This window comes from Eurytemora carolleeae, unplaced genomic scaffold, assembly GCF_000591075.1.
Source record: "Eurytemora carolleeae unplaced genomic scaffold, Eaff_2.0 scaffold207, whole genome shotgun sequence".
NCBI classification, from domain to species: Eukaryota; Metazoa; Arthropoda; class Copepoda; order Calanoida; family Temoridae; genus Eurytemora; species Eurytemora carolleeae.
In genome coordinates, this window is record NW_019396121.1 from 14,607 (window position 1) to 28,432 (window position 13,826).

General features: G+C 34.4%; 1 protein-coding gene across 1 annotated transcript; it reads left to right on the forward strand.

Annotated features, from left to right (window-relative positions):
* Window positions 1–845: 845 nt before the first annotated feature.
* LOC111695563 (LWamide neuropeptides-like) lies at window positions 846–8,131 on the forward strand. The gene is made up of 2 exons (XM_023464926.1): window positions 846–978; window positions 7,314–8,131. The coding sequence occupies exons 1-2, from the start codon at window positions 846–848 to the stop codon at window positions 8,129–8,131; spliced, it is 951 nt and encodes a 316-aa protein (XP_023320694.1).
* Window positions 8,132–13,826: the final 5,695 nt, after the last annotated feature.

Genomic DNA, 13,826 nt, shown 5'->3' on the forward strand with positions numbered 1-13,826 from the left:
AATTCAAGATGTTTTGGCTCTTCTTGATGCAGTCTGCTTGTTTAAACCCATGCATACCTCTTATCTTGTGTTTAATTACTACAAAGTGGTTTGGACCGGAGTGTAATACGAACCATTATTCTTGCAACAAAAACATCCTTTAGCATAACTTAGGTTGGAATCGTGAGATAAAGGTATTCCAGTGTATAATTATATTTATGTATGTAATAATATCCCATAAGAATGTTTTTAAAGCAAAAAACTGTATTTTAGATTTAAATGTGCATTCTTCTTGATCTCTATTGAAGAGTACTTACTGGAGAATGCAAGGATTGACCATAGTTATCTTAGATATTTGGGACTTTTAAACCAAGCAGATTTTCTCTCTCCATGTAAGGGTTGAGATATTTTTATTAGGATATGGAAAACATTTCGAATAGGTAAAAGCACTCCTAGTACAGTATGTTGGTTAGACCAGAGCCCGAAATTTAAGAGAGTATTCTTAAACGAAACTACGAAACTCCTGAGTCTATAGATTTGCGTAGACTTTATTTATGAAATTAGAAAACAAGAAGAGAATATAAAGGAGCAACCTGAAATAATATTTATCTACAAAATAAACAGCCTGACCCCGATCGTAAAACTGGGTTCCCGATACTAGGTTTCATTATGATACTCTGTCTTAAGTCTCGGGGTCAGGAGTAACTAATGAGTAATATATGGAGAACAGAATGTTGGTAAGATTAGGAGTAACTAGTGAGTACTGTATGGAGAACAGAATGTTGGTAAGATTAGGAGTAACTAGTGAGTACTATATGGAGAACAGAATGTTGGTAAGATTAGGAGTAACTAGTGAGTAGTACTATATGGAGAACAGAATGTTGGTAAGATTAGGAGTAACTAGTGAGTACTATATGGAGAACAGAATGTTGGTAAGATTAGGAGTAACTAGTGAGTACTATATGGAGAACAGAATGTTGGTAAGATTAGGAGTAACTAGTTAGTACTGTATGGAGAACAGAATGTTGGTAAGATTAGGAGTAACTAGTGAGTACTATATGGAGAACAGAATGCTGGTAAAATTAGGAGTAACTAGTGAGTACTATATGGAGAACAGAATGTTGGTAAGATTAGGAGTAACTAGTGAGTACTATATGGAGAACAGAATGCTGGTAAGACTAGGAGTAACTAGTGTAGCAAGCTAGATATATATCTAGGTACAGAGTAAGATATCTAGCTAGATAGATAGCTAGCTACAGAGTAAGCGATCTAGCTAGATAGATAGCTAGATACAGAGTAAGCGATCTAGTTAGATAGATAGCTAGGTTTAGATTAATATATATAGCTAAATAGATAGCTATGTATTGAGTGAAATATCTTTCTAGATAGATAGCTAGGTACAGAGTAAGATATCTAGCTAGATAGTTAGCTAGGAATTTGACCCTAAACTACACAGTGCCACATAGAATTACCATAATAATTGAAGATTCTAGATTTCATCTAAATACTTTACATCATACCTCTGTCATAACATTCAGAATTCAACACTGTACATGTACAATACAATACATATATGATATTCAACACTGTACATACAATACAACAAACAGTACTTTTTACCGTACACTGCCACCATTTAACATATCAACAACAAAAGTCGATTTCTTCAACATATAATATTTTTATAAAATTTTGTTCACAAATATTTAAATTTTTTGTATCGTTTTAATTTCAATTAGTTATCTGTTCTACAAAGCTGGCAAACGTAGCGGAAAAGATAATATTTTTAATTAAAATTAATTTGAAAAATGATTTTTAAGATAAGAATTAATCTTCTTATTTATCTCTGACATTAAGGTGGAATATACATGAAAATCCACTTTAAATATTAAAATCTGTCAAATCTCTAAATTTTCAGCGCCGAGGTTGCGAGATTATATTCCAACCAAACAGAACTAAACCTATAATTGTGGAATAACAATAGTTGGCCTTGAAAGGGCAAATTAAACGTAATCATTAAAATTCTCCCGATTGCTTTTTAATGTGTCTGGGGTCCCTAGAACTATTCCAAATCCCAAAAGCGGGCCCTGGAATTAGAACAATAAAAAATTTACGAAATCTTAAACATTACAAAAATGTAATCTGAAACCTCTAAAGATAGTTTTTAATATGTTTCTCGAAAAAATGGCATTTTGTTTTGTATCTGCCAGGGCCCCAAAAACTGAACATTGTAGCAAAATTTTGTGTTTAGGCATCTGAGACTGGAGAGTTGAATACCTTGGGGCGAAAACATGACTAAATTAGGTCCAAGCCTTGTCTGCTCTAACACCAAAACTTGAAAACAATCTTGAAAATAAAAAATATTGGATATGCATCTGGGCAAAATGGAAAAAAAACTTTTTAAAAAGCAAGTCCTGATAAAGGAACATTTCAAACAAACTTCAAAACAGGAACTTCTGCAACTTTTAGGCAACTTCCTCACAAAACTTTGAGGAAACTACAAAATAGACTTCACGGCAACTAAAATGCTTTTAAGTTATAACGAAACCACTTAAAAGTTTCAATTAATTGAATAACAACTTTGCGATTTTGAAAACTTTGTATGAAGTAAATTCACTACTTAGTAGCTGCATTACAAAGAGTAAATACAGTGTAAAATATTTAGAATATTTGACCAAATCTGCTGGGCCCCTAAAGTATCAACTTCTTTTAAACATTTATCTGTTTTAAAATTTTGAAGAATATGAAAATCCTGGATTAAAACCTGTAATTAATACCAAGACCGGCCTCCTCAAAAACGTTCTTTCTTCTCCGCAAAAAACGACAGAAACTTGACCAGTAGCATGTACTTATGGTGCAGGGTCGTTATTCTTGTAGTGTTTTCTTTGAGTAGGGTGAGACGGGTTGCATGATGCGCAATTACGCGAGAGCTTGTATAAAAACTGTATCCAATCTTAATATCTCAGTTCTATGATCATATGTAATCCTAACCTCTGATTTTACCAGAATAAAAAGTTTAGTAAACTCATGTCAGCAACCACACAATTTGTTCTAGCACAGCAGACAATTTTCAGAGCAATGTCGAGTGCAAAGAGAGAGAGAGGGGGGATTCAAAACAAATACCTGGAAATTGCCTCAATTTTACCAGGTTTTACAGGGTTCAATCTTCTCACCAAAATTGATACTAAATAAAACCAAACCAACCTCAATTTAGTTAGGAAACTGTAAAACAAATGAACCTAAACCCGGAAAAGAAACAAATTATATATTTTTCATTATTTAAATTTTTGCTCTAGTTTTGCTGCGGTCGCATAGACTGACATTTTGGTTGAGTAATACACACCATTCTACTTCCAGGTCAAACCACTAAATACATAGTGTACACATACCAAACCAAATATATAGTGTACACATACCAAACCAAATATACAGTGGATTCCACCAAACCAAATATATAATGTACACATACCAAACCAAATATACGGTGTATACAAACAATCCAGATATACAGTGGATTCTACCAAACAAAATATAAAGTGTACAAATATCATTCCAAATATACAGTGGATTCTACCAAACCAAATATACAGTGTATACTACCAAACAAAATATACAGCGTTTATTACCAAACCAAATATACAGTGTACACATACCAAACCAAAAATAAAGTGAATACTACCGAGCCAAATATACAGTGTATACTAAAATTAACTATAGAGCAATTTAGTTGTACAGATAATAGAGTAACATATATAAGAGAAAAAAAAACTTAAAGGGACAGTAAAGGAAAAATGAAAGGGGGTATAGGCTGAAAGCAAATCACTTTAGCTTTTCATCGAGACCCTTGAGACGCCTATCTGAAGTTCCTAACTCGAGAGTTGATATAAAGCTGTTTCAAACTTGTACGAAAATGCATATATATACAATTTCGTATAGAAATAGTAGGTTTAAACAGACCATGCTCAGAAAAACAGCAACCAATCTGAAAAAGATGATATCCCAGAGAAAGCTAATTGTAATTTAGGTTTACTTTTATATTTGTTGTTTCTATTTTCAATAGATTTCATTCATAATATTATTTTTACGTCCGTATTACTTGACCAGAAATTCCACCAATGGCAGTGCAGTAAAGTGGTCACGTGATACAGGCGGAGACACGTGACCAGTATACTGCTCTGCCATTGGTGATAGTTCTGGTCACGTGATTTAAGTTTCAGATTTTCAAAATTTTACATATATGAATTTTCGTATAATTATAACACAGTTTTATATCAATTTCTCGAGACAGGAACATCAGATAAAACTTTCATGGGTCGCGATCAAGAGCTAAAGTGATTAGCTTTCAGCCTATACCCCCTTTAATTTTTCCTTTACTGTCCCTTTAACTGGACCTTATTAAACCTTTTAACCCCCACTTATAATAATGAAAAAGATGAGATTTGTAAAAGGATATTATATAGATTGAGTGGCCGGAGGCCGGATAAAAAAGTATGTTGATGTCCTGTGCAAACCTAGCAGATCAATAAACCTAAGGAATTTACTACATCACTTTAAAACCCTGCAACTTGGGGGGTTTAGAGAAGCATAGCATTGTTTGGAAAAATATCAAGAAGTAAATAAAAATAATGTTTTACAATGTGGAGAATGGAGCTGATTTTAGTGATAATGGAGCATCATGAGATAAACTAAGAAGAATTACATGAGCCGATAGGAGAGATATTTGATGGAAAAAATGGAGCTTATACTATTGGAGCATGAGGAGGTATATGAAGGACAATGGAGCATGAGGAGGTATATGAAGGATAATAAGATGAAAGTATAAAAGTATGAAACCCAAAATAGTAATTATCTCACTTCCTCTATAAATTACAATTTCAATTTTCTCTGTGCAATCTAGGATAGAGAAGAAGGGTAGAGGGTTTTATATTATAAAGGGGGCATTATATATTCTATGGTCCTATGGAATTTATGACTTAAAGTTAATCGTTTAAAAGAATACCGCAAGGGTTGGGATGAGGCGGGGGGAATTGAAAACGGTCCCATTTCCTATATTTTATACTCTCCATATATGGGAATGGGGGTTTAATCGAGCAGGGTTCTGATAATGGTTTCAATCCTTTTTCAATTCAATTTTCCAAGATGTCTTCTCTGAGTTTTGCATAACTATTGACTACATTGAACTTACCTAGAAAAAAAGAGAAATTAAAATGTAACCTAATGTGAAACTGCAATGTATGTTTATATGATATATGTCACTCTTTAGTGCGTTCTCTATTACAATATAACTGCTTTTAGATTTTGTGTGTAGCAGTCCAATTTCTCACGGTCAAGGGCGTACACAGGGGGGGGGTGGCAAGGAGGGCAGTGCCCCACTAGACCTGTACAGAGGGGCAGTGTGCCCCTAGAATTCAGAGCTATAACACTTTTCAAATCTGAAGCTGAATAGTGAAGAGCACAAAAAAATAGTTTGCTGCTTTTTTTCTGCTAGTTTTGTTTGAAGGAGAGATAAAGTAGTACTTGCAAGGTAATTGGACTGTATGTGTATGTTTTGAATTTACAGTTCAAATATCGCCCCCCCCCCTAGAAGCTCCTACGGGGGGGGGGCAAACAAAATTTAGCGCTTCGCGTATATTTTGCACCCTCCTAGATTTATTTCTAAATAATCAAAATAAAAAAACCCCGCAAAAATATAACAAATCTGCGAGTTTACTTCATTGAAAAAAAACACAAGGCCTTTGCCTCAAAACATCGCAATCTCCCACCACCCCTCAAGAAATCCAAACGATAAAACTTTGGTTATTGGTTGCTTTTGATCAAACATTAAAGTAAATATACACTAATTATATTGTATGTATGTGACCTGCATGGTATAGTTAAAGAACAAAGGTATCTGTAGAAGGAATGAATACACGTAGAGGAATCAAGAAGCAAAAACCGAATTCAATTTTGATTTGAACTCCCTAAGGGGCGGTGAGACAACACTCCCAGTGAGAGGGCGGGAGTGAACCGGCGGTTTTTAATCAATCCGCCGATCTTTTGAATTAATTTCACTCTGCATCATCTTATAGTAATACATTGTGTGAAGAGGACACGTATTTATCTTTCAAAACATTTAATGAAATCTAGTAACTCCCCCCTCTTCTCCCCACCTCCCCGCCCTCCAATCCCTCCTATTTCATCAAGTCCCCCTCTGGGTTCTCCCTATCGAAGCCCGGAATGGCTTGTATGCTTTGAATGCGTGTAGTATGCCTGGTATTCTTTACCAAGAAAAAAAAGAAGAAATTCTGCATGAAAGCATTTTTATCGTTCAAATAGCGAGATGGGGAAATTGGAAGCAGGGAGGGAGGATTTTGAAAGGTGATAATCTCCACTCCTCTCTTTTTTACATATTCTGATCTTGCATACTTTTAAAAGAGATTTTTTATCTCTTATTAGAATAATGTATAATTTGTCCAATTCTGACGTACATAATGTTTTGTAAAAAATCATTGTAAGGGTCTGTGAAAACCCATGTTTGTGATTATATTTATTACCTTTCATGATAATAATTACTGAACCAGCAGTAGTATTAAATTTGAAAACATAATGTATTCTTTATACATCATCGATGCAGCCCCCCTCCCTCCCGACCTCACACAGTGGTTTCCAGGTTTAGGGTAGAGAGGGGTAAATGAGTGAAAGAAAACACAAAAACAAATGCATCTTTATCAGTGTTATAATTCTAGGGTATATGTTAACGATTACATAGTTGTTATATATCAGAACATATTCAGACCAGAAATATGTATTTACAATTTTTATGATGCTATCTCCCCATTCTACCAGACATACTCCTTACCCCCTCCCCCTCTTCCTATATTGCTATTAGATAAAAAGTCTGAATATTATTAACGTTTTTGTTAGTAGTCTAGTCTAACCCCTCCCCAACTAGAACTAGAAAATATACAGAGGAATTTGGAAATTTTAATTTGTATATCTCATCTTCTAAACATAAAATCTCTTTTATATCTCATCTTTTAAACATAAAATCTCTTTTATATCTCATCTTCTAAACATAAAATCTCTTTTATATCTCATCTTCTAAACATTATTTATCTTTTTTATCTCATCTTGTAAACATTAATTCTCTTTTTATATCAAAACTTGTAACATTAAATCTCTTATAATATGTCATTCTTATCTTCTAAACATTATCTATCTTTTTTTAAATATCTTCTGAACATTGAATATCTTTCTTATCTTATCTCTTTATCATTAAATCTCTTTTTTTATCTCATCTTTAAACATTATCTTTTTTTTGTTGTCTGAACCTACCGGAGTAAACACTTTACAAGCTGAACCTACTGGAGTACACACTATACAAGCTGAACCTACTGGAGTACACACTATACAAGCTGAACCTACCGGAGTAAACACTTTACAAGCTGAACCTATTGGAGTACACACTATACAAGCTGAACCTACTGGAGTACACACTATACAAGCTAAACCTATTGGAGTACACACTAGACAAGCTAAACCTATTGGAGCACACACTATACAAGCTAAACCTATTGGAGTACACACTTTACAAGCTGAACCTATTGGAGTACACACTATACAAGCTGAACCTATTGGAGTACACACTATACAAGCTAAACCTATTGGAGTACACACTATACAAGCTAAACCTATTGGAGTACACACTATACAAGCTAAACCTACTGGAGTACACACTATACAAGCTAAACCTAATGGAGTACACACTATACAAGCTGAACCTATTGGAGTACACACTATACAAGCTGAACCTAGCGGAGTAAACACTATACAAGCTGAACCTACCGGAGTACACACTATACAAGCTGAACCTATCGGAGTACACACTATACAAGCTGAACCTATTGGAGTAAACACTATACAAGCTGAACCTACCGGAGTACACACTATACAAGCTGAACCTATTGGAGTACACACTATACAAGCTGAACCTACCGGAGAAAACACTATACAAGCTGAACCTACTGGAGTAAACACTATACAAGCTCAACCTATCGGAGTAAACACTATACAAGCTGAACCTATCGGAGTAAACACTATACAAGCTGAACCTACCGGAGTAAACAAAGTTGAACCCCAGCGTAAACCTGGGAAAATTTTAAACCCATCATAAACTGAGAGAATGCAGACAATCTAAATCAAATTCTTAGAATTGTAAAATGCTAAATCTTGAATCATGACTTGAATATTACATTTTGTATCAATATTTCAATTAAAACCAGTTCAAGGGGGGGAGGGGCTGGCTTTTAGTTAAACATTCTGAAGATATATTAGCATGTATCTCCAAGTCATGTCAATGAACAATTGAACAATGAACATCTCAATATTTTTGTATTGAAAAACAAAATTATTTCTTGTCATTCTTTCAACAGAATTCCATAACTTCATACACTTGGAATATTTACAAAAGAAACACAGTACATTACATTTTCTTTATTTACATGTTATCCCCCCCAGCCCCCCTCCCCACCATTTCAGCCGAAAGATACATGTTATAATATTTGAAATCGTTTTTGTTCTCTTCTTTTGAAACATATTTTGAATATTTCTCTTCTTGTTGTTTTCTTTGGATTCCAATCTACTGGATGTTCTAGAAGAAACTATATGAAAATACAAGCATACTTTATAAAGTATACAGAATTAACTGAAAAGTGTGTCGGCAAGATAAAAAGATAAAACCCGGGCAGATAAATAGATATAGATGGGCAGATAAATAGATATAGACCCGGGCAGATAAATAGATAAGACTAGGGTAGTTAAATAGATATAGACGGGCAGATAAATAGATATAGACGGGCAGATAAATAGATATAGACCCGGGCAGATAAATAGATATAGACACGGGCAGATAAAAAGATAAGACTCGGGTAGATAAATAAGATAAGACCCGGGCAGATAAATAGATAAGACCCGGGCAGATAAATAGAGGAGACCCGGGCAGATAAATAGAGGAGACCCGAACAGATAAATAGATATAGACCCGGGCAGATGAAAAGATAAGACCCGGGAAGATAAATAGATAAGACCAGGGCAGATAAATAAGATAAGACCCGGGCAGATAAATAGATAAGACCAGGGCAGATAAATAAGATAAGACCCGGGCAGATAAATAGATAAGACCCGGGCAGATGAAAAGATAAGACCCGGGAAGATAAATAGATAAGACCAGGGCAGATAAATAAGATAAGACCCGGGCAGATAAATAGATAAGACCAGGGCAGATAAATAAGATAAGACCCGGGCAGATAAATAGATAAGACCCGGGTAGATTAATAGATATGACCCGGGCAGAAAAACATAATGTTTTGAGATTACAGAGTGATGGACACCACAAATCTTCTCTAATTTCTATTTTACTGGATAAACTAAAAAACTTAACATTATTGCGACGACTTATCCGGGTACATATTAAAATTTTAATAGTTTTATTGAGAGAAGTTATAATTGAAAACAAAAAACGATTTTCATATTTCGTTTATTTTACTTTAGTTGGAAGTTTTTGAGAATTTAATCTGATTTGTACAATTCAACAAAATTTTTATTCAAACACTCAAAATTGCTTGATTTTTCTTGTTTTATGAACCTTTTTTTCCTTTATGAGACAAATAGAAAAAAATCCGAAATTATATTTGGAAATAACTTCAGGAAAACAAAGTGAGGCAAAAAATGAAAGCTTGAGTCATATTTTTGTCTCATGGTGGTATTCCGGCCCCGTAATTTGTGGTCATTAGTACACCCCTTATACCCTTCATTACGTCTCATACTCTAGAGGTCTATTATCTTCATGACCCCCCCCCCCAGAAAACCAACCTGAGCTCTCATTACCAAAACTTCAATAAATTAGAAAAACGAACAAAATTTGTTCAATTTTATTTTAAAGTCAATTTTAAACGGTCCAATTTAACCCGAACTAGTTTCAACCCGGATTGATGAGAGTGAGGTTGCGTGAATTTTCTATACAAATATTTACTCTCAAGATGATATCAAGAAACATACACAAATTGAGGGACTTCAACGATAGCTGTTTAGATTGTAAGTTTAATTTAGAATTACGCATATTTTTTGCTTTTCATTAGAGCTAATATTTGTAGCTAGTTTAGTAAGGAGATTCAAAATGTAAAAGACAACATAAAGAAATGCATGCTTCAGGTTTTTAGATTCTTATCACAGTCTCAAATTTGTAAGAACCCATTTAAATTCGCTAGAATAAAATATGGGATACAGCTTTGAAATTTGGACGTTTGTATTAAAAACGCAAAAAAGGCATTGTAGACAAATAGACCAAGGAGTTGAGCTTTTGCCACATATTTTCTTATCACTATAACTTTTTAACTTGATGATAGAAACCTCTTTCAAAGTTAGAATATTTGATCAGACAGAATTCATAGTTTGAAATATCTGAGGTCTATCACATCGGGTTGCAGAGATTATAGGAATTAAAACACCAGACTTTGTAGAAAAAACTTAGTTCCTTAAGTTGACTTATTTCTCTCATAGATATAAGATTCAAATCAATATTAATGTCGTTTACTATTCCACTATATTTTGACAACGACTATCTGGAATACTAAGTTGATTATGAGAGAAATTCTCTGTAATGGTTAGCATATCAACACAAGATAAACATACCTGCAAGAAAATAAAAGAATTAAACACAGTAAACATTTCAAACCGTCTTTGCACTCTAATATACTGTGGAATAGGAAGGAAAACTGTTAGACTTAAAGGGACTGATCAGGAAAATGAAAGGGGGTATAGGATGAAACCTGAAAATCTCAGGAGCTGATTGAGACCTATAAGAGTTCTATTTGATGCTCTTGGCTCGAGAAATTGATATAAACTGTGTCAAAATTATACCAACACGAATATATGTAAGATTTTGTATAAGATTCGTAATATTAAACAGATTATATTCAATAAATACGCAACCAATCTGAAAACGACGATATTCCAAAGGAGCCTGAGAAACTCAGGTGTGCTCCTATTTTTGTTTGAATATAATAATTTATTTTTTATTTTAATAGATATAATTGATAATATTATTTATACGTCCGGACCATGACACCAGCACTCCAACCAATGGCAGCGCAGTATTATGGTCACGTGCCTCCAGCCTGTATCACATGACCAGTATACTGCACTGTCATTGGAGGCAGTTCTGGCCACGTGATATTGACGTATTTCTTACATATATACGTTTTGGTATAATTTTGACACAGTTTTAAGTCAATTTCTCGAGACAGAAACATCAGCCAGAACTCGCAAGGGTTTCGATCAATTCCTAAGTAACTTAAGTTTCAGCCTATACCCCCCTTTCATTTTCCTTTACATTCCCTTTAAGTTATGAGTTTAAATAGTGCAATGAACATAAAACAAAACAACGTCCACAGACTCTTCATTAGTTGATTTTCAAGCTACTGATAAACTATTTGATATTTAAAAACATTAAATACACATAAGATTTCTTAAGTGTCGTATTCCTATTCCACAGTTTTATGAGTCCCACTGTAACGAGAAAGGCAGATGCAGAACTGTATTATACATATTCCGTTGAACGGCGTTGTTACATAAATCTAAAGCTTTTCCGGTAATCAATATGTTTGCCAACATTAGTAGTTTCCTCTATATTTATTGGTTCACGGAAACCTAATCTTCTGCTCCGGGTACAAGGATAAACAGAAGGAGAGGAGAACAGGGAAGCTATCTATCCTGTCTGTAAATATGGTTGAGAATTGCGACATTCATTATTTATCTTTCATTGCATTTCTTGCTTACAATAGAAACTTATAAAATGTTTTAACAAGATGTAAGAAGATACTAATGTTTGTGAAACTAAAACAAACCCTGTGTGTGCAAATGTACACATTGAGCACTTAACTTTGTAGAAAGGAAACCGAGGGTTGAGAATGATTGCAGGGAGTTGGGGTGAAGTTGCGCAAATACACAAATATTTTCTCAGGTTTGACAGATGCAGGAGTGGAAACCGTCAATCATTTCAAAGGAAAGAGTGAGAGCACCTTGAAGAACCTAGAGCACTTGAGGAACCAGGAGAACTTAAAGAATCTTAAAGAATCAGAAGAACTTAAGGGAAAACTTTAAAGACCAGAACAACTAAGAGGATCAGGAGAACTTAAAGGATCAGAAGAACTTGAAAGATCATAAGAACTTGAAGGATCAGGAGAACTTGTAGAATTAAGAAAACTTGCTGAACTCGGAGAACTTTAATCATCAGAAGAGTTTAAAAGATCATAAAAAATTAAAGAATATGGAGAAATTGAAAGATCAGGATAATTTGAAAGATCAGAATAACTTGAAAGATGAGGAGAACCTAAAAGATCAGGAGAACTTGAAAGATCAGGAGAACTTGAAGTGTCAGTAGAACCTGAAGAATCAGGAGAACTTTAAAAGATTAGGAGAACTTGAAGGATCAGGTGATCTTTAGGGATCAGGATAACATGAATAACCAGTTGAACTTTAAGAATTAGGAGAACTTGAAGCATAAGAAGAGTTTAACGGATAAGTAGAACTTGAAGGATCAGGAGAACATAGAGCATCAGGAGAATTTGAAAGATCAGGAGAACTTTGATGACCAGGAAAATTTGAAAGATCAGGAGAAATTTAAGGTTCAGGAGAACTTGAAGGATTCGGAGAACTTTAAGGATCAGGAGAATTTAAAGGATCAGGAGAACTTGAAGGATTAGGAGAACTAGAAGGATCAGGAGAACTGGAAGGATCAGGAGAACTCGAATGACTAGGAGAACTAGAAGGATTAGGAGAACTAGAAGGATCAGGAGAACTGGAAGGATCAGGAGAACTTGAAGGATTAGGAGAACTAGAAGGATCAGAAGAACTGGAAGGATCAGGAGAACTTGAAGGATTAGGAGAACTAGAAGGATCAGGAGAACTGGAAGGATCAGGAGAACTTGAAGGATCAGGAGAACTTGGATGATCTGGAGAACTTGAAAGATCTGGAGAACTTGAAAGATCTGGAGATCTTAAAGAACTTAAAGAGAACTTGGAGGGTCAGAAGAGATTGAAGGATCAGGAAAATCTAAAGAACCTGGAGAACTTGAAGGATTAAAAGAATTTGAAGTTGTGAGATGGTGAAGGATCAATTCTTGATTTTCCTGGAGAACATAAACAGTCCGACCCCAGAAACTCTTTCTTTTCAGAATGATTGACACATGAGTTTTATCGTAACCAAACCCTCTCATCAACCTTAATGGTCGGAGGTTTATGATGGGAAGAAAACCTAGAAGAAAAATAGCCTCCAATTTGGTTAGGTTTGAAATCTGTGTAATAATACTAATACATCAGGAATCATTTATTTCAAGCTTAATACAGACATTAAGATTGATTGAGATACTGCAGTCAATTTCAAGTCATCCACATAGTTTATAGCACAAAAATGCTACAAATGTAAAACAGTATGTAATCAAATTGTAAAAATTTGATTAGAACCGGAAATAGAAATATTTAGATTAAAAAAAACATAGTTAAATGAATGAAAGTACTCTGCTTATCAGCGAAAAATGTAGGGTATGGACCATGGTAGTTCTGACCTTATTACACATTGATCTAAAGTTTTATAGAGTAGGAAGCCTATATATGCGAATAGATAAGTATTTATAGTATTTCTAGGCTGAATATTATGATATAAAGTGGGTAAACAGGATCCCACGCTCACACACCCAGTCCAGTTCCTGTTTAAAACTTATTAAAGGGACTGTACACGAAGTTTAAACTGACCCTAGATTTTGCATTCATAAAGTGACATGTCTGATTCACAACGGTACCATTTAAACAAA

What these genes read in the sequence shown, in the direction of transcription:
- LOC111695563 (XM_023464926.1), top strand. Translation starts at nt 846, where the DNA reads ATGGAGAACAGAATGTTGGTAAGATTAGGAGTAACTAGTGAGTACTAT. An exon ending in GGTAAGATTAGGAGTAACTA is followed by an intron (nt 979 to 7,313) that starts GTTAGTACTGTA and finishes ACACTTTACAAG; the next exon opens with CTGAACCTACTGGAGTACAC.